This window comes from Cylas formicarius, unplaced genomic scaffold (genome assembly GCF_029955315.1).
Source record: "Cylas formicarius isolate icCylForm1 unplaced genomic scaffold, icCylForm1.1 PGA_scaffold_6__28_contigs__length_40554024, whole genome shotgun sequence".
Lineage (NCBI taxonomy): Eukaryota > Metazoa > Arthropoda > Insecta > Coleoptera > Brentidae > Cylas > Cylas formicarius.
In genome coordinates, this window is record NW_026844347.1 from 7,126,532 (window position 1) to 7,153,001 (window position 26,470).

A 26,470-nucleotide genomic window follows, 5' to 3' on the forward strand; every position below is an offset into this window, starting at 1 on the left:
TATATATATATTTCTTGTTGACAAATTTACATCGATCAGATATTCATTACTCATTGATGTCGTTTTAGGAGCTTTGGAAGGTGAAAGTTCAAAATATCTTCCATTTTGTGATTTATTTAAGTCCGGTTCCTGCCGAAAAAGAATTATTCCTTAATAAAATTGAATTTATTCATTACTTTATGGCAGTTGTTTCGACAACACCGTGCCTTTGCGTCAAGTGCAAAAAATGATTTTATGTTTTATCAAATAGAAATATAATATTCAAATCAAATAGAAAATTAATATTTTAATAATACTTTATTTTGTACGGGTTCTGAGGTGATTTGTACTCCCATAATAAACGGTTCATTCGGTACAAATTTACAAAATTTCTTCACGTATTTATAGACGTAGGCTGGTAAAACAAATAAAACAATTTCTTTTACAAATTTCATCCAGCAGACAATTTGAATAAAAAGCTTATTTTAGAAAATTTACCTGCATTGCTAAAGAGTTAAAACTAGAAAACAAATTGTAGTGATTTTCATAACCTTTCCAGATTTGCAGTTTTGATTTTTTTATTTTACATTTTTTGACTGTTAAATTATTTGTTTACAATTTTCATTAAATGTAAGTGTTTTCGAATCAAAACTTATTCATGACAACTACTTTGAATTAATTTGTCATAGTCTCTATCAAGACGAAACAAAGTAATAAATAACTGTGAACATCTGAACCCATTTTGTTCTAATTTAGTTGTTAATAATCTACTATTGCTATTCAGAGCCTTCTACTTTGTATACGACGTGCAGTCAAATAATTTTTCAATTTTTTTGGGTACCACTTAACTTCTAAAGAGACCTACCCGTACATCGCTTTTGTCCAAACCTAACATCCATAATTTCAGAAACTAGACATAGAAAGCACCAAATCGGACATTTCAAAAAATTTATTAGGAGGTTGCTTGAAATGGCCAACCAGACAACAAAACCTTTAAATTTGTGCAAATTTCAAAATTCAAATTTGTCACAAAAAAAGTGCCCCTATTATTTAAAAAAAATCATATGTTAATATCAATCAGAATTATCTACAGATTCCTATTATCCTATGATTTTGATAATAGCTAATTGCTTCCAAAAAATATATTGTTAAAGTAAAAAAAAAAAAGTTAAAAAAAAGCGCCTTCAAGACTTTTTCTCAGTTCGTCAACTCACAACCCTGGATTTCTTAACGAACCAATTTCGGATACACCCCGTATATACACGTTTCGGTACGAGAAGTGTCCGCGCGTCGATTAGTGCATGCGCGACTGTCCAGTGTCCCGTCCGGTAGCGCGAGCCCGCAGCCCTCCGTCCACTGACCACCGCAATAATTTCCCCTGCAGTTATCATGAATCCCCTGTATGCGTTCGAACTACTGTTTTTCGCCGTCTTCGGCCAAACGACCTACGACGAGCTTACAGTCAAAGCGAGACCGGGACAGCCGCTCTTCCGACCCAAATGGACCGATAATCTATTCAAGATACTTTTCGGGATATACATGCTTGTTTCCGTGGTGGTACTCATCAATCTACTGATTGCCATGATGTCGGATACATATCAACGCATCCAGGTAATGAGCGTTTACTCGTTTTCTTTCCAGTCCATAAGAATCCGATCAGTGCTTTCGAGCTGCTGTTTTTCGCGGTGTTCGGCCAGACCACGACTGACCTCCTCAAAATACCCGGATACAATAAAAACAATCACAATAACCAGCCCGAATGGACCGAGGTGCTTTTTAAGGTTGTGTTCGGAGTGTACATGTTAGTGTCAGTCGTCGTCCTGATCAACCTGCTCATCGCTATGATGACAGACACGTATCAGCGCATTCAGGTAACGGTCGATAGAGGGCCGCCTCGTTTTGAGGCTGCGTTGCTGCCGCGTGCCGTTGAGGTTGCTGCTATATATCATCCGTTTAGAAGCTTTAGACACGACGCGGACGGTTGATTTTTCGGTTTCCCTTTCGATCGGGTCTTTGGCTTTTTACTGCGGTCGCGATGTAGTTACTAGATTTATCTTAATGATATGTTACCTATAGAGCTAGTCAAGCCACATAGCACAGGATTTTGTAGCCAAAATATACGATTTTTGCAAATTTTTACTTTTGGAATATACGAAAGCCTGTTATGTACAAACTTTACAATTTACCAAGTACATATAAATAATCTATTACCATTGCTACGAAATCATTGAAATAAAACTTTAATGAACTATTAACCAAATAAGTAAAAAAAGAACAGGAAATGAAAGTATGATTAATTATTATTTGTGAAATATGTCTATGTGACTGAGGTAGTTATTGTAGTTCTTTTGCATTTGATTGATTGGAAGAGGAATTATGTTCTGACTATAAAAGCGACTTTAATCCCAAAGTTGGGCAGAGAACTTGATAATGGATGTTGGCTTGGCAGATCGTAATGAAAGGGGAGATACTTTAAAACAATTTTTGCAGGAAGAAAATCCGTTTGTAGCAAACACATAAACCAGATCACGCCCTGAGAAGCGGAGTAATAATATTAAACTGAGCAGAATATTTAAGAAGAAAATGTAAATAATTTGAAGACCTACCAAGAGACAAGAGTGGATGCAAAAGAGAAAATAAATGAAGCAGTCATCAACTTAAGGAATTCATCTGGGTAACCAGTTGGTGTAGAAAAATGCTGGAATTCTTTAAGAATCACTATACCCGCTGGTTGACATCCTAAGACGCATTGAGAAAGAGAAGGAATTGTTGCAAACATAAAAAGAAGTTAGGTCACATATTCAGAAATATTAAATACCAATTCCTGAAATTTATCATGAAAGGACAAATTGAAGGGAAGCCAGGCATCGGGAGGAAAAAACAATACCCATACGCTATTTAGAGCCGCGCAAACCTCGACAATGGAGGAATTTACTGCATGATTGGTATTAAAGTCAAAATGAGATGAAATTGAGTTTTCTAAAAATACAACGTAATGTTTAAGAATATGCAATTATTAGAAAATAATTTGTATACAAATAGATGGTTTGAATTCGATCTCACATTTATTAATTGAAGGCGCTTTCTTCGTCCTGAACGTAATTTGGGTTTGAATAGAATTTAAATACAAGATATAACGTATAAAATTGTTTTCAATGTTTCCTATTTTGTTTGTGTATTTAAAATACGTTGGATTCAACGCGTATTTCAAGTTTGACCTGAGATGTGTGTTATATAAAATAATATCTAATATATTTTAAGTTTCATTATGTTTCGCAAACAATAATATGGAGTGTAACATTACCCTGAAATCTTTGGCATAGGACGTTTTATCAAGAAACACATTATTTAAGATGTGACTAAAATCAATATTATCATCAATCAAATAATCAATATCAATATTGTATTTTTTTTTTTTTTTCACAGTATTTGATAAAACTACTTGAGTCTGATTCTAGCAGTATTTTAAAAAAAATTTTTTAATTATTTTCACAAGAACATTGTTCCAAAAACGTTAAAAGTATCAAAGTTATCCTTTTTTTTAAATAGAACTAGGTTCATATTATAGCATTGTTGGGCTCTACGATCAAAATAAAAGTCCGTTTCAGGTTTATCAAAATGTAATCTAATTTTAGTTTCTCAATACACTGAGGTATCGAAATTACCAGCCGTATTTTATAATTGAATTATAAAAAGTTTCTTGTCTTATATAATCTGGCCAAAAAATTATCTAATCTAATAATCTAATAATAACTTTAACTGGATTAATTTAAATGGATCGCATATTTTATAACTTGCCAGGGAATGTTAATTAAACAATGATTTATCGACTTATCGTATATGGGTATTACTTTTTGTTATTGTTGTTATTATTTATCTTATGGCTGTACAAGTGCTATATAATAGGTTACAAACAAAATTCTTATGAAAGGTAGGTATAAATGACAATTAATACAAGTAATGTAAAACACAGTAATACACATTAAATATGACACACACAGTACATATAACAGGTGCATGCGAGCAACCTAGCGGTATGGGAAAATCAAATCTACAGGTCCAAATCCAGTTCGGATAACCATGCAATGGCAGCGGGGCTTGCATCAGTAAAGTCTTTCCATTGTCCAGTAAATCTTCTCAGTGGGCAGTCTTGGACTATATGTGTTAATGTTTGCTCTTCAGCTCCACAGTCACATGCTGGATTGTCGGCAATTCCCCATTTGTGCATCGCTGATCTCGTTTTTGCATGTCCAGTTCTAACTCTATTTAATAGGGACCATGTTTTACGAGGTAGTTACATCCCTGGGAGCTGTTTATTAGGATCTTCTATGTTGTGTTGATTGACATTGCTGTTATTCCATACGGATGTCCATGATTCAGAAGCGTCGTAGGTTTTTCCTGGAGCAAGTGCTTCCAAGTTCCATATTGGGGCCCTTGATTTCAGTCGATTCACACAGGGTTCATCGATTACCTTGTGAATAGGCCACGTTCTTGGCTGGTCTGGGTGATTTATCTTTTGCCATTCTTGGAATGTAGCCTGTTGTCTTCGGATTCCTGGGAGAGCGATATTTGATAGTACGTGGAGCCATGGTAAAGGAGTCGACTTCAGTGTCCCTGTTACTACTCTCATGGCTTCATTAAGTTGGGTGTCAATCTTATTTACATGAGAGCTTCTGCCCCATACAGGAGCGCAATACTCCGCTACAGAGTACACAAGTGATTGTGATTGTGTTGCAGTGCGTTTGCTCCCCATGTGGTGCCTGCCAATTTACGTATGATGTTGTTTCGGGTTTTAAGTTTCTGGCATGTCAATTCAAGGTGCTTTTTAAAGGTGAGAGACCTATCGAGGACTACGCCTAGATATTTGGGGTGTTTGTTGTGTTTGACTGGTTCTCCACAAAACGTGACATTTAGTTCTCTGTGCGCCATCCTGTTATTTAAGTGGAAGGCACATGTCTCTGTTTTATTTGGGTTCGGGCGCAGTCTCCATTTTTGGAAGTATTGGTTTAAGGTTTCTAAGTTGGCTGTTATGGTTGTTTTTCCTTCTTCAAGGTGTTTATTTTGAGTGGCTATAGCCAGTCTGCGTAACAAAACTTACGTGACGTAGTATTTGGGGTGTCACTTATGTAAACATTAAAAAGTAGTGGAGCCAGTACTGAGCCTTGGGGGAGACCGTTTTTAATGTTTCTTGATTTGCTACTTGATGTGCCTAAAGTGACCTTGAAATAGCGACCTTTCAGCATTCTTTCCAGTAATCTGGTTAGTTTCATGCAAGGGATCATTTTCATGAGTTTCAGGATCAGCCCATCTATCCACACTGTGTCGTATGCTGCGCTAAGATCGACAAAGGCCACTGATGTTTTTAGGCCTTTCTGAAACCCTGCTTCTATGTAAGAGGTGAGGGCCAGTACTTGTTCGCAGCAACTACGGTTTGGTCTGAATCCTGCTTGCTCATGCGGTAGATGTTCATTTATGATAGGGCATATTCTGTTGTAGATCATCCGTTCCAATAGTTTATAACAGATGCACAGCAAGGCTATAGGGCGGTAGTTTGCTGGGTTTTCAGGACTTTTTCCCGGTTTGAGGATAGCGAGAGTGTGAGACATTTTAAATTCATTTGGAAGCCGTGCTGTATTCAGTATGTCGATAAAGAAGTTTTTAATCCATGTTCTTGCTTTTGGGCCTAGGTGTTTAATAAATTCAGGGAAAATGTTGTCGACGCCAGCTGCTTTCCTTAATTTAAGGCTTTTTATAGCAGTGTTCACCTCGTCGTTAGTAAAAGGGGTTGAAAACTGTGCGTCTTATTGTAATGTATTCCTCTTCTGATCTAGTTCGTTTTGTACTGATGTCATGTCCTCTTTGGTTATGGTTACGCACTCGGCTCTTTCTTTGATGTGTATCGCAATCTCATTTGGCGATACTGCTGGTTTGGGGATTGGTATGTGGGTTGCAGCCCCCAGTCGTCTCAATAGGGACCAGCTTTTTCGACTTGAGTGGGTAAAATTCAGGTTTTCTGTAGTTTCTTCCCATCTTTTCCTTCTTTGTTGATTTAGAGATTCCAGCAGTCGACTCCCCACTTGAGGATTATTTGTTTCCTTGTACTCTTGATATAAGTTTTCTGTATCGGAATTCCAGCATGGTATGTAGTGTTTTCTATGTCCCCTGGGAATATTTCTCTTGGCCGACGCAATCATGAGGCCAACAAACCTGGTGTAGTTTCCGACTTTAGGTTGAACAAACCGTATATTTGATTTCATTTCTCTTTTGTATGTAGGCCAGTCCGCTTTCCTGAAGTTCCATCTTGGCTTTTGGACTGATTCTATCAGTGGGACCTGTATACCGGCACTGGACGGTGTTGAGTACGAGGGAAACTAGGAAGCACCCTCCTCATATGTGGCAAGGGGGTTCGTTCCTCATCAGTGGAGACAATACATAAGTCAGGGTTGGTATCTGTCTGCCATCGTGCTGAGCGGAAGGTTTTCAGGTCTTTAGCGTCATAAATGAGATATAGATCTTGTTCTTCAATCCATTACATCAAGGTTTCTCCATTGTCGTCATTAGTATTGTATCCCCAGCTGGTGTGGTGGCTATTGAAATCCCCGAGAAAAATTGTTGGGGTGTTTTCATTTAGGAGTGGAGGATTTGGCCATCTTATGTGAGGTGGTTTATATATTTGGGGAAGTTCGATTGTTATTGTTTCTATGTCATTTGCATTGGTCTTCTTTCCCACAGTAAAGTTGTCAAGGTCACTGCGCAGGTACATGATAGATCCGTACGTTTCCGAAAGGATTGCTTCCACTGCTTTGTAACCGGGGACCTTAGCTCTAGTTGAAATTTCGGTTTCATTTGCTAGATGTGTTTCCTGCAGTGCAATAACATCAATTTGGCTTTCCCTGGCCACTCTGCCAAGGTGCTCGCATTTGTCACGGCTTATACCCTCTATGTTCAACTGCAAAATTCGGACTGAGGGTCCGATATTTATTGTCTTCTTACTCTGAGAAGAGCGTTTTTCTCGTTTTGGTTGCACTTGTTCGTGTTGGCCGTGAGAGACTCGTTGTCTAGTTCGGCCGCCATTTGTGTAAACTTTTTGCCGCTCTGCTGGCGCAGTGCGTTGCCCAGGGTACACCATCTTGGAGGTTGTTTACACGTCGTACCCCATTATTGTTGTATTGCGGATTGTATGGATGTGTCGTTTAGTCCAAATAAAGATTTATACACAAGAAAACAAAAAAAAACGTATTGATATGATGTTTATCCGAGTTTTGGATGGAAAATGTTGCATTGTTGTTGTTTATCGTCTTCTCGAGTTTATGCTTAAAGGTTTACTGAAATAACTCAACATTACAACACAGGTATTTCTAAAATATTAAACCAGTTCAAGGAAAGTGTAAATGTTAGTTTTGGTCAGTTAGATTAAAGCTAGAATATCCAAATAGTAGTCAACATCAAATTGCTGAAAACAAATAAGTGTTCCAAGAATTCTCGAGAATTACAAATACAGCGTGGGCAAAATCTATATGGAAATGATTTTGACAACCGCATTGAATTTTGTACGTGAATGAGAACTGTTTTGATCAATTGCAATAAGATGCAATGAAACAATTGAAAAGTATATGTTGAAAGTTGAAAAATGTATTGTTAAATTACAGCCACTTAAAATTTTTAGAATAGGATAAATTTGTAGACGGGAATCTTTTAATAACTGAGATATAAAATACAATTTAAATACTTCCTATGTATTTGAGAAATTAAAATTTGTATAAATTTTGAAAAAATTCAAATTGTTTTTAAAAACCAAAAAAACTATGTTTATGTGTTATAAGCATTTTTAAAACATATACTTTAAAAAATGCAACTTTGATAATCCTAATACTTTTGGGACGGCCCGTATAGTATGAAAGTTGCCATAACTGGACTTTTGACATCCCAATAGTGAAACTTTTGAAAACCTATTTTGGCCACAATATTCCGTGCCGTACAACGGGGACAACCCTGTATAGCTACTACACGTATAGAGGCCCTGCTGATAATACAAGAATCTTTGACCGACAAAGGAAAAATATAGAGATAGTATGCGTAATTATTTGAAATCTCGTTTTCAACCCATATAACCTAGCGACATACAACAACCAATATTGCCGTTGAAAATATGTCGGAATAAATGTGTATGGAATGAAAAAATAAAGCAAATTTATTTAGGTTCTTTGAAACACATACGAAACGCACTTAGTTTTAAAGGAATGCAAAATTTAGAAAAACCTGTAAATAAAAAAAAAACACATTTTATGGACCAATAAAAGTCCCTTTGCTATAAGAAAGAACAGCATGAAACTGAATTTGAGGGGTACAGGGAAAAAAGGTGAACCATAAATATTACAATTTTAAATCAAAATCAAAACTGATATAAAGGTAAGAATAATATAATTTTCCATTAGTTTATTCAAATCTACAAGCTCCAGTAGCTCCCCTTTCAACATATATTTCTAAAATTGCTTGTTATTTAAATTGTACCAATGAATGATTTTTTTTAGAGAAGAAATGAGTATTTTATCGGATTTTCTTGAGTGGTAGTTAGAATTATCCATGACTATAACAAACCCAGAAGGATAAGATCTAGAATTTGCTGGGCGTAGTAGTCTACAAAAATATTAGCATTCATGATAGTCTCTAGTCCGTTTTGATTGATATCCTGGTAAGTTACCCGCAACAAATCCATTTTGCTATCAATCTGAATAATTATTAATGTTTTACATTTTTCCGAGAGTGCCTTTATTCCAGTTTGCCTGGCGCTTTTTAAATTTTTATCCTGCCATTATTTTCCTACTGTATATCCTTCATTTACCCAAGTTTCTCGTGGGTGGAATGAAATCATCCATTTCCATTTCCAACATTATTTTGTCCAAGGTAGGTATTTCTTTTTCTAAGTAAAGTGCTTCTCTTTGGTGACTTGATGAGGTCGCGTTTATCCTTGTGCACAAGTCGGTATATTGTTCACTGTCTAACTCCAATGATATTCGACCTTAACTTTGTACTAAGTAAAGTAACTATTATTTTAATAATTATAAATTTTAACACTAAGGCAGACAGGTATTTTAACTACTTGTCTACGGCTACGACCACTAAACTTTACAATTTAATATTGATTTATAACTCTCTCGCATTAGGAAACCGAGCATAATCAAAAATGCACTGTATATTTTTTTCATGACAATTCCACAATTTTCGTTGTTAAGTACCCCACTTTTATCCTTAAAATTAAAGTTCTATCCTCCTTCATTTGAATAAGAGCTATTTCTAGCACATAGTTTATGTTGAAAAAAAAACCTTCAGAATCAACAATCGCTGACAAAGTAATCCATACTAGGTATTGAAAAAATAGGCAAATATAAACTTGAAATCCTAAAAAACAAAAAAGTTATAGCCAATGCAAAAATGAAGTGAACGATACAGGTCTCAAAACTACAATTGTTGGAAAAACAATGAGGAGAACAAAGATTTTCCAATATTTTCGAACAAACTATTATAATGCGCAGTGTAAAAATGAGTGGATTAAGAAATCTACAAAGCCAAGAAGAGTTTTACACTTGGCTGCGTGATTTACAGCTGTTTCCATATATTATTATGAATTATATTAACAATTTTTAAGTCATCCTTGGTATTTGTTCGGCAGAAAATGTTAATTTATGTAAAACAAGCTTTCTTGCTCTCTGCTCTGCGAACCGTAGTAAAAGGCCTCCCGTTCTACCAGAACTTAAGCTAGAAAACTGATCGAATTCGATCTGTCGTCGTGCACACAGCACACGCTACTGCTCACTAGTTCTTCTGGGCTGGAAGAAGGTAGAAATGTCGTAATCCGAACACTAGAACTAGTTGTTGAAACCACCAGTTCTGAAAAGTAACGTTAAAGTTCGTAGTTATTTAGGAATATGCATAATCTGTTCGAAAATGTTTTATAAATTGGGCGCTCTTCGTATCTTTCCGCAGGTTGGCAAGAATCTCGGGATTATCAGGTAAATCTCGAAACGGCAGAGAGATGTCGAAAATTTATTGTCTTGCCATTGCTATCTTGTTAAGTTGGAAATTGGTGATCACTGGGTGACAAGAATATTGTGCGTTACGATTTCATTTAAATATATCACTTCTCAAGATTTTGGACCTCACTTTATAATGAGTTTAAGTATATTAACTTTGTCAAACTACACATAACAATAGTAATGCGACAGCGTTGGATTTGGTGAAGATAGAACTACAGCAGTCAAGATAAAATGCAAAAAGTCTCTAACGACCCTATGTGCGTTAATAAAGGTATTTAAATTTTTATCGAAAATGGTGCAGCACTGCAACAGAAGTTACATTCTGAAATGAAGTGTATTTTTGATTTCTGTAAACAACTTAATACCTTCAAACTAATGTCTTCTTCAATTTCTTCTTCCTGTTTCTCTGGCTGGCTGTATATATACTGTTCCAATGGAGGCATTTCATCTGTCTATTCACCGGTATTGCATGATTCTGACCTTGACATGTTTAATACACGCCCGTGAATACGGCAACCATAGTCTTTCACTCAGCGTAATAGTTTCTCATTGAATGAAAAGTTTACTGCAAACGAAGCATAATTGTGACTCTGTGAAAATCATAGACAATAATAAATGAGATATTTTGCACTTCCATCGTCTTTAATATTTACATCCTCAGCGTTTTAACTGGTCAGTGGTTTTTCAGTAGTCTCTAGGTGACACAAGAGCAGACATTAGAGTCTATTTCTAAAAGGGCGGAGAGTAATAGAATCTCCTTAAGTATACCAGCGACTATAGAGTGAGCCAATGATTACTTAAGCTGCTTTCATTCATTTTCTATCGAGTGCAGGTAGTACCACCCGGGTTTGATTATGATTTATGAGTTTTTCCAATTGTTATGCTTTCACCAACCTTAAAAATGATGCGCCAAAGGCGTGCCGGTAGGATACTGTTAAAAAAGAAAGAATTTTATGTTAACAGAATCTAAATTAAGTATAATTTACAAGGTGTCCCACTAAGAACGACCCTGGGCTGTATACAAGAAAGTATTAGCCGTATGGATTATGAAAAAAAAAGGACATCAGAAATTGCTGGAAATTTTTTTCAAGTTGGCGATTAACAAAAATGTGATTTTTACAAAGTTTTGCCCTATATGTGTGGGGGATCGTTCTCTGTTTTTATTTAATTGCCTTTACCAAGCTAGGTCTCTTCTAAAAGAGAGTTCTTTACCCTATCTACCGTATAAACAATTTTAGTTCACTTTAGACATTTCACAGTAGGCGCCAGGACACCTTACATTGCGTGTTTTTTCAAAAATTTCGAATGAAACAGTATGTATAATTTTATCGGAAACCGCATCTTGATAACCGAATATATTGGCTAAAATATTTGTAAATGCGAAAAATTAAAGCCTTAGCTACTTTTCTGAACATAGTCACGAAACAGAACACCAGATTTGGTTCGATAAAACTTGCTGAAGTTTCGCCAGTTCGAACTGTTTACCTGCTTATATACTGTTTGAGGGAGGCGGAGCTAAAGGATGGATGGATGAATATTGTCTCAGATGACTGGTTCCCATATTGGTGAAAGGTAAAGATCTGAGTAGAGGTTGTTTGGTTGTTTAGAGATATCTAAAAAATCTTAGAATGAGATATTATTATTAGTTTAATTCAGGGTATGTTACGGCGTATAGAGATTAAATGGTTAGAAAATCTCTGAGGGATTCTTGAGGTCAACTAACGAAAGTATCCTCAAAGTAGCGTTTGCATAGTTTTTTTTTTAGTTAGAGCTTCTTAAAAGCTTCTACAAATATATTTGCGATGACTGGTGGTAATAGAAAACCCATAGATATTCCTGATGTTTGTTCAAAAATTTGGCAAAAATATTTTCGTCAGTTAGTTTTCCCAAATAATTCACAGTGGGACACCTTGTGTAAACCGCTACCCTGCAAAGTCTAAAAAAAAACAACATTTTTTTACTACAAAAACATGTCGATATTCTTGCGTCACCCACACCAGAACGTAAAGGCAGTTTATTGTTTGTACATCTCCTTTGTATTGCTATATAATGTTTTTAACAAACATAATTATTTTCTCGTATACTCGTATATTTTGAAAGCGTTAGTGCCCGTAGGTAGATGTACGATTCACTAATTTGTTGAACTTCTAGTAAACCACATTAAGTTAATATTAAGTAGGAGTTTAGCATAAAATGAAATAACTTAAAAGATAGATATTTAGATAGTTCCATTTGGTTTATTTTTGAGGAGGTAAAAACTTTTTGCCAAATAATTCGCCACTGTTCGTATCGTACCTCGCTAGATAATGCCAAGTTAATATTATTTAGCACAAGAGTAATTCATAGTGCATGATCCGTTGTATTTTGCATGTTCGTAAAATCTGCAGCGAAAAGTTGCTGCAAAAACATTTTAGGAAACAAATTCACTCCGCCCATAAAAGAAATAGTTGACATGAGATAATAACTTTGATTGTCGTTAGAAGGTGGTAGACAATGATTCGGTAGGAATACTGAGAGATTGTCGAACTTCCAGTGTCTTTATCTTTCAACTCACACAATGTTTGGGGCATCGACTGTAGACAAATTTTAATTCGCAGACTAAGGAGCTTTATATACTGACCCGAAAATCGAGACATCCTCATTTAAAGTAGAGGATACAGACCAATATCTGTGCAAGAGCTGCGCATAAGACAACTAGATTAGTGTCGGAACTGTTGGAAAATGAGAGAAGAGTCTTTGAACATTGCATAGCTGCGACGCTGAATATTTAATTTAAATTTTAGAATTTTAATTTAGTTATAAAGGTATAAACCGCTTTCGCTATCCAAATTGTAAGGATAAATGTCACTCCTTAAAAAGGGAGCCATTTAGGACCATTTGAAAATAACAAAAATGGGTGCTGTGTATCTGCGACTGGAGTTGTGATGTCAATCGTAAATAAGATGAATCCCAACATGCTGTAGGTTTATGTCTCTTTTAGTTAAACATTTTATTTTATTTTTTTATGTCTTTTCTCTTCAGCATCAACAATCAGCTCAGGATCGTAAAATATTACACAATTTTGATAACATTAATAGTTGGTCCTACATTCCTTTTAATTGTGTGGTAAACCACTCGTTAGCTGCTATTTACACAAACGTTGCTTCTGGAAAGCGGGTATTTATTTGTTCTCACAGTAAGCTAACACACTTAAATCTACTCTACAGAGTTACCATTATATCCTCTATGAAGTTCAAATTTACGTTGTCTAACGCATTATAGTACAAAAACGATCCCTGTTCAGCAATCGGCATTGCGTATTTTGGATTGAGGTCACAATTCAGATCATATTTATATAGCGTCTGTAATTACAGAGTAAGAATTTTCTTTCCTACCGTCTATTCATTCAATATATTCAGATAAATATTTTGACCTCAATCATTTTGCTGTTTTGACCCAATAATGAAATCAATAATGAAATATAATATTTTGTCATTGTGAATGATTTTACAACTTCTATATTCTCTAAACGGAATGGACATGAAAATTGAAAAACCTGAAAAACAGAATATTTCCGGAACAGGTTTATATAGAAAACTGGGGCTTATTTTGGACGTAGGATATGCTGTTAGAGTGCACACTAATTTCGGAACACCCTATAGCTCTGTAGTCTTAGAATTAAAATTTCCCGACATCTGATAACGATACAACTTCCCGAAACATTGCGTAAGTTACAGAATAAAGGCAATGGAAGTCCGATAATCTCCTGGTATCGTTTATATTCGTGATCATTGCTAAATGCTAATATAAAACTTCTCTTTCGTAGGCCCAATCCGACATTGAATGGAAATTCGGGTTGAGCAAGTTGATTCGTAACATGCACAGAACCACCACCGCCCCGTCCCCGATCAATCTAATCACTACGTGGTTGTTTTACTTGGTAGACATCTGCAAAAAGCGCGGTAATACATATTACCAAATAGCGTAGCGTCAAATTTAAATTTACGCGACACAATTAGATTTTGTTTTAGTGAGGGCGAAAAAGCGTCAGAGTTTGGTGCATCTCATGGGCAGTTTCCAGAAACAAGCTCAGCTGAGTCCGAGATCGAAGGCCGGCGCCAAATGGCTGTCTAAGGTTAAGAAGGGCAGACAAATTGCTCCCAAGGAATCGATAGCCGTGGGTCAGATGACTCCGCTCGGGTCTCAGTTGAGCTTCACGGTTCATCACACGAGGATCGAACACGTCACGGACTGGGAATCGATCGCGAAGAAATATAGAGCCCTCATGGGACAAGTCGATGAGGTTAAGGAGTCTTCGAATGAAGAAGACGACGTGGAAGATGAAGATAACGGCGCTTCAAATGCGATGCCGCAAATGATACCGTCGTCGTCACTGGGATAAATGGGATAAAACTTTAAAGATGTCAGGTCGGAAGAAACCTTCGTGAAGCGACAACGTTGTAATTGATATAACGCCATCAATATTTACTGAACTGGTAAATGTTTGGCGATAATTTGATACAAATTTTGATACAAAATTAAATTTCAATAGTTTGTAAAAACTGTCTAGGGAAAAATTAGTGCAAACGTTTACACCAAATACTAATTTTAACTGGAACTGTCGGATTCTTATGGTTAGCTGTTTTTTTTTATATAAAATTCGCTAAGTTTTTTCGTTTTGCTGATAAATTGTTCCGGTAGTAAGAAAACGAAAGTTTTATTACACTTCTTTTAAGTTTTCAGGTAATTTCGAGAAAATTTCTTTCAAAATTAAATGTTATATCTTTCTTGTATGGGGTGTCGCACATTATTTATTAATTTATTTACTCCGACAAGCGAAGACGCTGTCCAAACATATGTTAATACTTACATAGTCGAAAATACAAAAATAAACTTAAGTAGCCATTTCTAAGTTACGTTACACATTAAACAAATTTAGATTTAAGTAAAATGAATCAATATCTTCGCTGTTCAGTAAAACAAGGTTGTGATACGTACGAGCATATCTAATAATTGAAGAGTTTGAACTGTAACGTAAGTAATTTGTAGCATCGGATGACCAATTAAGAAGGTCATTCGGTTTTTCCCAGAAAAGTTATCGTCGTAAACACTTGGGGTGAAAAAATTGTGACTGAAACTTCCAAGAGAAAATGTTGAAATTTTTTTTAAAGTATCTAGAATAGCACCACGACGCGCAATCGCAAACTAACTAAAGCTTTTCAAGTTGGAAAAAATGCGATTTTATCTTTTAAATGGTTTTTGCGCCATCAGTTAAGGAAAAGATTGGGGAGGGGGGTGAGGGGTATTCGAACATTTTCTGAAAACAGTTTCTGAACTACTGAACGCATTTGGACAAACTTGGAATTGTTAAAAAGGACTCTTCTTAGGCTATTAACGTTAATCTAAGCAGATTAATTTGACTGTTTGAATCGCCGTTAAAGAGCGTTTTATGACATTCCTATCTGTAAAGTTAATTTTCTCAAAAACATGCGGCGATAACACTTTTGTTGCAACAAAATATGAAAAGAAGAAGAAATAATGTCGCATCTTTGGAAATATTTTGAGTATCTCTCTTTGGCTGTTAACTCTCGAAAGACATTAAGTTTAAGTGGTTAATTTTTGCTTAGATTTAGTTAAAAAAATAAAAAAAATTGTAGAAAGTGTATTTTTATAATAGCAATACTTCTGTACAATATATTATATTTCCGTTTTTAAGATAATAAATAAAAACATTATTATTCAGCCATACTTTTAGCACGACATGTTTATATGACAAATTTTTATATACGAAACTGCCCTGTATTTTAAACAAGAAATCATCCCCTGAAGTTGTCGCATCTGTTTTGAAACAGCCTTTTATTGGACAAAATTGAACAGATTTAGTATTAAATCGATATATAATAGATATGCCAAAAAAACTTGTTGAATGAAAAAAGAATAATGAAGAAGAGCAATAATTGAGCAAAATAATAACAATGAATGAAAAAAGAATAATGGAGAAGAACAATAATTGAGCAAAATAATAACAAATAATAACAAAAATTGTAAAAAAATACATCAAATTTACAAACAAAAATTTTAAATATAAATATAACACTATTTTACGTAGATGTTCAGTCCTTGTTGTCAAGTTGGTTTGATAAAAAGGTTAAGACAGGATTAGCTAAACCGATACTAATAATCGAAATAACCCTAAAAATTATTAAAAAGTGGACACCCTGTGCGATTCACTAAACCGAACGACATTGTAACCCGATATCGATTCTGAAATTTAATTAGATATCTTCAACAGACTGATGTCATCCTGCTAAATGTAACTTTCCAGATTACTTTTGTTTAAAAAACGTATTAAATAAAATCATTTCACTAAAAATTATTAAAAAGTGGACACCCTGTGCGATTCACTAAACCGAACGACATTGTAACCCGATATCGATTCTGAAATTTAATTAGATATCTTCAACAGACTGATGTCATCCTGCTAAATGTAACTTTCCAGATTACTTTTGTTTAAAAAACGTATTAAATAAAATCATTTCACTTTGTGTTTATTATTAAATTCCAACCAGGCGTTCCCGAAATCAAGCTAACTTTGTAATTCATTTTGACTTTGCCCATCTACCTAATTTCAGAAGTTAGAGAATGAATTTCTCTATTCACAATTAGCATCACATCCTATAGAGCATATAATCCAACTTAACTATAATTTGCAGTGATTTTTTTATCTTCTCTAAAGCCAACACAACATGGAATCTCGAAAATGAAAAACAAGATCTTTTAACCTGCTGTTTGAACCATTGATTTTTGATTGCGCCATTAAGGAAGTGGCACCTGAGAACTGTCGAAAAGGAATCCAGCATAAAAATAAATCGCAAACAATATTCACATAGACTGCAAAGTAAGCAACAAGATTTAACTGATTTCTATTATACTAAGATCCGCATGAACATGCAAGTTACGCCGCGCCAGCCCCATCAGTCGCTACGGTTGACGTTAAGAGCAGACCAAATAAAAAAAATAAACGGCTATATCTCGAAAACTAATACAAAGTAGTCCCAATTTTGTATTTTAAATAAGACAGGATCCTTGATAGAATTATAAACCAAGTGGTTTCCATTTGAAAAATAATATTTTCGCCAGTTTTTATATTTTTTTCAACATTCTGTATTATCATTTATCGAAATATACTAAAGCTTAATTTTATTGGCAAACGTAAGTTTTGATATAAATTGTTAAATAGTTCATAAACGGTGAAATTTAAGTATTTGAATGAACTATACCCAGAATTTTCCGGGAAACACCTACAATATAGAAGGTGTTTAAAATAGTAGTATTTAAAATAAGAAACACACATTTTTGGTAGCAATTGTTTTACCATAACAGTTCGACGAATTTCCCGAAACCCTATTTTTATTACATGTTTAAATTCTTGCTCCCACCTCAATATTTTTTTTAATACCACCATTTTTTTCTGCAAAATTGGACCAATAGGAAGCCAAAACTTTGGTTGTAGTTTGCGAATGTCCTGTAATTTAGTTCATATTCTACAAAAACATTGTTTTTCGTATGAAACACCATGCATATTACCAAAGCTTTCAAAAGGTTTTTAAAAGGTGTAGAATAATTAAATGGGAAATTCTATTCATTTTCGTTCAATTTCGATCATAATTATATTTAATCCTAATTGCAATCCATACTAATAAATATACAAAAATATAATTAGGGTTCGCCAAATCATCATTGAAAAAATAATTGCTAAGTCGTGCTCTAAGGGATGCTATCGCGAAGGCATCAATATATTACCAAAGCTTCTAAAAGGTTTTAAAAAAGTGTAGTATAATTAAATGGGAAATTCTGTCCATTTTCGTTCAATTTTGATCATAATTATGTTTGATCCTAATTAGGGCTCGCCAAACCTTCATGGAAAAAATGATTGCTAAGTCGTGCTATAAGGGATACTCCCACGAAGGCATCAATAGAGACGTTTTTGACGACTATTTTGAAGAAAACACGAAAAGGAGGAAATATGGCATGGTGGCTTGAGCAGTTATTGACTCAATTTCCAAAGCGAAATCCCAAATTTTCTTAACAAGATTAATTAAGACGATTAATCAACAATTGACCTCGTTATTTAAACTTCCTTCAACACATGACCAGTTTCCTCATCGGCGTATTGACCGTGGAAGAAAGGGAATTTTTTTGACCACCCAGAGCTTCAAAATTAAACCCTCTGGACTTTGTAATTTTGAATTTAAATGAATTTACTTGAGGGATATGGCATATGCCGAAGACGTCAATTCTTTGCAAGACTTGCCGCAGTAAATACACGCAAATAGCCAATAGAAAAGTTTTGTTTAACATTCAACAGTATATTATGCAACAATTGCGGTAAACGTCATTTGGGAGTGTTTAATAAACGAGTGACTTAAGAAATTTACCAAACGTGTTGCAAACTATGCTTTTTCTACTCCCTTCTGTAAAATACCTAATTATACACCGATCTCGCTTGCGGGAAGCATCAATTTACCAAGTGAGTTCGTTGTTCTATCTATCCTAGCCACTTCGGACATTTTCGAGGTATTACCGCATGGGTTTGAAACCATTCGGATGTTTTCGGAGATTTTACCGGACGGCTTGAATTTTGACGTTTGTCGATTCTGACGGTCATGTCAGTGAATGTATTCGTGTTGTTTTGCAAAAATGAAACTAACCAAAACTAACCATCGTAGAAAAAGTATAGTATGCAACAAGTTTGGTAAACCTTTTAAACTACTCGCTCCGTTCGTGCCAAATGAACTGGTAACTCAAATGTCGTTTTCCACACTTGTTGCATAATATACTAATTTTCTACGACCGTTAGTTTTTGGGCACATTTTGGCAAAACAACGAACACATTCACTAACGTGACCGTTAAATTAATATACGTCAAAATTCAAGCCGTGCCAGATCAGAAAACATCTGATTGCTGCCAAACCCGTGCGGAAATATCTCTATGGCTGTCATCAGTGGGACATGGAACTCATATGGTAAAGTGACACTTTTCGCACGCTAAATCAGTGTATAATTAAGTATTTTGCAGAAGGGAGTAGAAAATAGTATAATGTGCATTTGAGACACGAATTAATTTGGCATGAGTGTAGCGAATGTTTAATAAACGACTGACTTAAAAAGTTTACCAAATGCGTTGCCTGGTATACTTTTTCTACGACCGTTAGTTTTTGGGTACATTTTTGCAAAACAACTCGAATACGTTCTCTGGCATGACCGTAAGAATTGACAAACGTCAAAATTCAAGCCATACGATAATATCTCCGAAAACATCCTATTGCTCCCGTAAAGGGTAATGTTACCACGTCACGGCTGCGAGTCACTTCGGACATGTCCGAGATATTACCACACGGATGTTGGATTTTAACGTTTGTCAGTTCTATCGTTTTGCAAAAATGTATCCAAAAACTAACCGTCGTAGAAAAAGTATAGTATGCATCACGTCTCTCGTTTATTAACCACTGGCTCCGCTGCGCTCCGCTCGTACGAATTTAACTCGTGACTCCAATGCCGTTTACCACATTTCTTGCATAATATACTAGGCTTGAATTTTAACATTTGTCAACTCTGACAGTCATGTTAGACGTCACTGAGTGAATGTATTCGTGTTGTTTTGCAAAAAAATTATAAAAATACCTTGAACCTTTGAAACCCAAATTAATTAAAAACAAGGCTTAAACAAGAGCACCTTTTCTATGAAAAATTGAAATTTCTGCCAGATTCAGCGTGTTCCTTTCAAGCATAACCCCATAATACTGGGAAACTAACGACCATTTTTATTCAATATTCCGTATATCGTAACATTTGATGTGGTTCTACAAATGTTCAAATAATCAAATAAGTCCTGTAAAACGTGTTACAACTTCCGCCGTGTCTTTTTCGCATTTGCATAGCTCCATTCTACCACAATATCCCTTTCGGCATTATGATACACTATAGACAATTTTTTGTGCTTGTCGGTCAGTTTAAATTTCTTGTGTTGTGATATAGGTCTCATAGTTTATGATATCGCGATTTTCGAGAAATTAGATGCTACGATTTAAATAAAACAAATGGTGAATTTGAGCGAATAACTATTCAGCGTGCCGCGCGTAACATTCGCATCGATCGGGCAAAACGCTTTTCTTGCGCCGCAGGAACGCCAAAATCCCTTCCTGCTCTCCCTGCATCCCATCGCCGGCAGATTAAAACGGGCCACATAGAGTTGCCATTCGGGAGTCTCTATCAACATTGCTCGCAGTAGAGTTCAAGTGAATCTGGAAGGCTTCTTTAAAACGCACGCTACGTTCTATAAGTTTTACCCTGACAAATTAAATTATATCTTTGCATTGAAGTTACCTTAGTCGGAAATATATATTGCATTTTTGGGAAACGTAATTTTGACTCAGGTAAGTTGAATATGAAGTTGCCATTGAATTTTTACTTTAGAAGCTTAGAGATTGTTGGAGTTATTCATTGCATGTTCACCATGTTAATCGTTTTCTCTTGCACTTTATGATATAGTATGAGTATGATATATTGTGAAAAGAAGACGAAACATAAAAATAATATCAGTTTTTTCGTAATCTAAACATAGGTATAAACGAGCGCTGTTGACGGAAGTACTAATTTTCATCCGAGTATGGAAGACAGTGCATCGGCGTTGAAACTAAAAGAACTTGGACTTTTATTTATTATATTTATTGTTTTAAATTATAATACAAATTTGCTCAGATTTTCCTTTCATCATTTTTTTATTCATTCTGCGACCGCCAAACATAAAGGGGTGATTCCTTATTTAAAATAAAGAGTAGTTTATTATATAAAAAGGAAAATGTTGCGCTACGAATATGGCGTAAAAATTAAGTTATTTATTACCTTAATAATGAAAATAGCTAGAACAATGAAATATTACGAATATGTGACTATTATAAGAACACACAGTATGCTTTTTTTTTAATTTCGATAGACGGTTTTATCAGAAACCTATTTGTCTCCTAAAATTTTTATATATATCTTAGAAAAATTATTTTGTTGGGTGATGTGAAACAGTTGCATTTGGTACATTTTAAAAATAATTTATTAACGGCTGTTTCGACGAGACTATATCTTCATCAAATGTAAACACTTAGCTCTTATCCGCTTCTATGTACAGGGATTTTCAAAACAAATGCGAAGAACATGAGAGGTGATTCCTTGTTTAAAATAAAGGGTAGTTTATTATATACGTTGGATCAAAAGCCAACCATGCGCTTTTTTTAATTGCGTTCCATGTCACCATCATGCATGTTTCTTCTAGTAGTAGAACGTTTTCTAGCAAAGAACGTAAACTAATATTGATGTCTACGTTCTGTTATCCAATGCGGATTATCTTTAGCCCATACAAGCCTGTTGAAAACATTTGCAGTTTTGAGAAACGAGCTTCGTCTAAAAAGAGAATTTTTGAACAAAAAACGATAATCATTCCGTGAACCCATCGGTTAAAATCGGTTCGAAATTTCTTGGTGAAAGAGCTTAACCCTCTATGCGTCGTAGGGATATAACTAGGATTGTGGAATTAACTGCTCTTTTTTGTGTCAATTGACCGCATTAATTTTAAAAATACAATGAGAACTAAATGGAGCACATATTTTTCTTTCGATTAACCGAACCGCTAAGTATTATATTCGGATATTCCTTGAAGAGGATTATAGATAAATTAGACATCACAAACGCATAATAATTTATTATAAAATTCATATTTATTATCAAATAATAGGCACCACTCTACATTTGCAAAATGCCATTTAAAACACTTTTTGAACAAGTGGTCAAATGACATTCAATTGACCAAACTCAACACTAGACATTTAATATCTTCCATGCAATTTTCCGGGCACTTGTCTCCTTCATAATATTTAGCATAGAAACTTCTAATGAGATTATTCGAATTTCGCGATGTCGGCCGGTATCAAAAATAATATTTCGATTCATGTTGCCATTGATGAAGTATGGTAAACAATTTGTTACATGGAGCTCCCCTATTAGGATATGCTTGTGCATGCATATCTGATATTTTTGCATTAGTAATTCACCATAATTGAATTAAAACTCTTATTGAACAATTGAATGATTAGGCAATATATTTTTTTAATTTAATTAGTTGTAGTTTGTAATTAAAATAACCGAGTAACATCAAATAAAGCAATAATAAGAAAAGCTTTAAGAAGTGCAACACTGTCACTTCTAGTGCACTAATTTTTTTTATTTATTGTATAATATAAAATAATTTTTTTTTATCTCCTTATGCATTATGAAAAAGTTGTAGGAGACTAATGGTTCTAAATAAAACATAAAATAGAGATTTTTTTTACATCATTGCGCAAGTTTTTCCTTCAATTCAGTTAAGAAGAATAATGATAGGGATCGTCTAATTCAACCCCCTTCTTTATTTAGAAAAACGAACTAAAAATATGCAGAAAGTAAATATTAAAAAAATAATTATAGCCCAATATCTCCCTAATAGTTGGCTTTTGACCCAACGTTTATATAACAAACTATCGTTCATTTTAAACAAGGTATTACCGCCTTCAGTTTCCCATTTGTTGTGAATCGTCCTGTGTAACAGCTTTATCCATCAATTTTTAAAATCTACTTGGTCAATGCATTGGAATTTTTATATCCAAAGCAAAGCTTCGTATGTAATATTTTATTTTTATAAAAATGTATTTACTGATCTGGTTTTTCTTCTTTCGGCTAGTTTATTTTTGAACGGGTTTTTGCCAAAACCTTGGGGGTTTTAAATTTAAAAGTGTTTTTTCCCACCAATTGTACTATTTGAGAAAACTGTACGACCATAGTAAACTTTTCGCCTAACTATAGCTAGTTTCTTAATGCCAGAGAGTATTAAAATGGAAATTAAGATGGACAATTTAAAAGTTATAAAGTTCAGATAAATTGTTTCCGATAATTACCGTATTTCAATTAAGACCGACACACCTCCAATTGTTCTAAATTAGGGTCTCACTAAGAAAGACGAGTTTGGTCGTAAATAAAAATATATATTTGAATTAAAAATAATATAAAATTAGATACATTTTAATAAATATTACTATTTATAAAAAACGTGCTATTCGTTTTTAAAATTTAGTAATCATGTTCCGAGAAGTCCGATGGACTATATTTGTCGGATACAAAAGAAATATAAGGGGCTTTACAGTATATGTTACCAGCTTCTCATATCTTTTCTTGTGTTTTAATGACACGCACTTACTCCATATTTCACAATTTACATTTCCGAGCGTGCCTTTCTTAGAGCGGACCATCCTTCCATGAAGGCTTGTCTCTCGATTTTTAAAATTTAATCCTGTCTTATTTTACAAACGGTATACCCTTCATTTACCCAAGTCTAGTTCGGATAATAGATATTCCTGTTTTCCCTTCGACACATTGTTCTCGCTGGCCGATAATTTCGTCTAATTTTTGAAAGAAATTTCCACAAATTTCCACATATTTACAAAACTTCTGTATTCCTCCTACGTCGGAAGAACCCAGAAGTTACAAGTTACAAGCTATTTTTAGTAAAGAAAATACATTTCCTTCTAAGTGTTTCACAATATCTCCTTTAACTAGTAGGGACCCAAAATTCTCATCACAAAATTTACCCATCCTTTAAATATTCGATTCACTTCTCCAGAATTTCCAATACAAATTAGGAAATGGCGTAGCGAATAGCCGAAAATTGCAAATTTTCGAGGAACCGCTTGCTTTAAAGCAAACCAATCCGCTCTACTCTAGCTTTATATCTCTTTCGTCGTTCCTGCAACTTCTTTCTAATTTAAATTCTAAAAAAAAAACGTTGCTCTAAGAGGAAGAGCAAAAGGGACTGACTATAAAATTTAGTTGCAGCTAGCATTATCCCACACGGTTTTGTCTTTCTCTATACTTTTTCACATTTTATATCCATAGATAAATACAATTTTCAATTTCTACGAAAATTATATTCATATTTCGTGTGTGCTGTCCGATGGCAAAATGCATTTTAAAGATTAATTAATTAAATTAAGTAATTATAAATAATAACATAAAAATAAAATTTTAAATATTTTTACACTTAACTAGTGCTCAAAAGAATTGAATACTAAAATTCAAAAAGTAAAATGCTTAGGTTATATCAAAATCATTTATTAATACCTAATATTTCAACTTAAACTCAAAAACTACGAACGATAGAAAAAAAGAGTCTAAATCTACATTTTTTATTTTTTATTTTTTATGTCTAAGGGGTGTACCGTCAAGCACCAGCTTCCTCATTTTAAATAGACCCCTTTGTATTTATTTTATTTCTTGTATAAATAACCTATAGCTAAGTCCTAAGGGTTTTAGACAAATCTTAAACTCTATGTCAAAAATAAATATTTAACAATTTTTTTTTATAAGGGAGCTTTCACTATTTAATTTTGGATGAATTTTCATTGTTGCAATGGGGACTATTGTCATATATTGTTGAAGATAGGTAGGCGGTGTAGAACATATTACAAGAAATACATAAAAAAAATTCCGGTGAATACAAAAATCGCAATAATATACAAGGTATTATTTTTAAAATAAGAGAGTTGGTATGTACGTAGATATGAAAAAGTAAAAAATAAAAAATCTAAATGAAATTCTCCAATTTTTCTATTAAACTTATTTTTCTATCGTTTGTAGTCTGTGGGTTAAGAGGGTAGGGAACCTTATTTCTACCTACCCTATACGGTGTACATATATTACATTACACTTCTTTGCAAAAAGCTCTACAAATATTTCAGTTCAGTTAGCATCATCATGACAACCGTAAAACTCAATAATTCAAAACCATAAGAGCGTTATTTTAAGAAAAAGGGTTTAAGTCCATGTCACACTCATTTACAGTACTATCCTGTCCTCTATTAAGTGGAGACTATTCTTACAGTTAGTCTGACTTGTCATCGAGAGATAAACGCTTCTTCTTTAATGAAATGCTGTTTCTAGCAGCAGGAATGTCTTCTTACCGACGAAATATAATATATATAAATATATATATATATATATATATATATATATATATATATATATATATATATATATATATATATATATATATATATATATATATATATATATATATATATATATATATATATATATATATATATATATATTCTCACGTATTGATTCACGGATGGAAAAATGTTATGACACTATATTCCGGGATATCATCCGTTCGCTCGTTGAACTCCGACTGGAATCTTGGAACACTCAGTGTTCGAAGTGTTTTCGGAGCGCGAGCATTGAAGATGCCAAGTGAGATTTTGGCGAAACGTCTGCAGGATTCCAGTCGGATGCAAGATTCCAGTCGGAGTTCAAAGAGCGAACGGATGATATCCCGGAATATAGTGTCATCACATTTTTCCATCCGTGAATCAATACGTGAAAAAAAAAAAAAATATATATATATATATATATATATATATATATATATATATATATATATATATATATATATATATATATATATATATATATATATATATATATATATATATATATATATATAAAATTAGAATATTATGCAACCAAGTGTGGTAAACGGCAATTGTGTCTAATAAACGACTGACTTAAAAAGTTTACCAACTGTGTAGAATAGTATACTTTCTCTACGACCGTTAGTTTTTGGGTACATTTTTGCAAACCAACACGAATAGATTCGCTGACATTGCCGTCAGAATTGACAATTGTCAAAATTCAAGCCGTGCGGTATAATCTCCAAAAATAGCCCATTGCTCCCAAATCGGATCCGTGGATCCGTGGGTCGTGAAACTCACGCACGCTAGATCGGTGAGTAATTAGGTATTTTACGGATGGAAGTAGAAAAAGATATTTAGTTGAATTGTTTGAAAATACGTTGCGCAGAATTCATGCAATCATAGAGCATTTCGTTAAATCGCCCTTTGAAACAACCAAGGTGCCTTTAAATCAGTAGTCATTTTTTCACCTCCAGCAAACGAACGAATTGTTTTATCGCACCCTTTGAAAATTCTAGTTTTAACCGGTTTACTCCCGAAAAATACAATTGACACTTTACGTTTTATGGCCTTTTCCATTCTCTTTGGATAAATATAATATTAGCCGGATAATTCTTATATTATCCAATATTTTACATTTATATAATTGAAAAGATGAAATATAAACCAATTCAATCTAAAAAGTTATAGGTTATAGTTATAAGGTTTTAAAAAAATAAATAAATAAATAAATAGCGCAAAGGGCAGATTGGATATAGCTTTCTTGGCGGTATCCTTCGTTTAGGATATTGTATGTTTTAATTGGCAAAAGGAACTTCTTGTCCGTAATGTTACGTCCATTGTCTAAGATAAGTCTCACGATAACGGCTCTCCTTGCAGGTCCCTTCGAGGAAATAGCACTTAGCCGAAATGTGTTCGGTTATAAAC

At 34.2% G+C, this 26,470-nt stretch overlaps 1 protein-coding gene across 6 annotated transcripts in view; it reads left to right on the top strand.

Moving 5' to 3' along the window:
- Positions 1 to 16,506, top strand: part of LOC132703039 (serine/threonine-protein phosphatase 6 regulatory ankyrin repeat subunit A) — a 74,983-nt gene extending 58,477 nt beyond the window's left edge. For 2 of the 6 annotated variants that reach the window (XM_060672063.1, XM_060672067.1), the window contains 3 exons: positions 1,364 to 1,590; positions 13,819 to 13,954; positions 14,012 to 16,506. In XM_060672063.1, the coding sequence (XP_060528046.1) occupies positions 1,364 to 1,590; positions 13,819 to 13,954; positions 14,012 to 14,394 (746 nt within the window). In that variant the 3' untranslated portion in view covers positions 14,395 to 16,506. Of the gene's footprint in view, positions 1 to 1,363; positions 1,591 to 1,620; positions 1,851 to 13,818; positions 13,955 to 14,011 lie in introns of all 6 variants that reach the window. The other 4 variants (XM_060672064.1, XM_060672069.1, XM_060672066.1 and 1 more) reach the window with 3 other exon arrangements.
- The last annotated feature ends 9,964 nt before the right edge of the window (positions 16,507 to 26,470 follow it).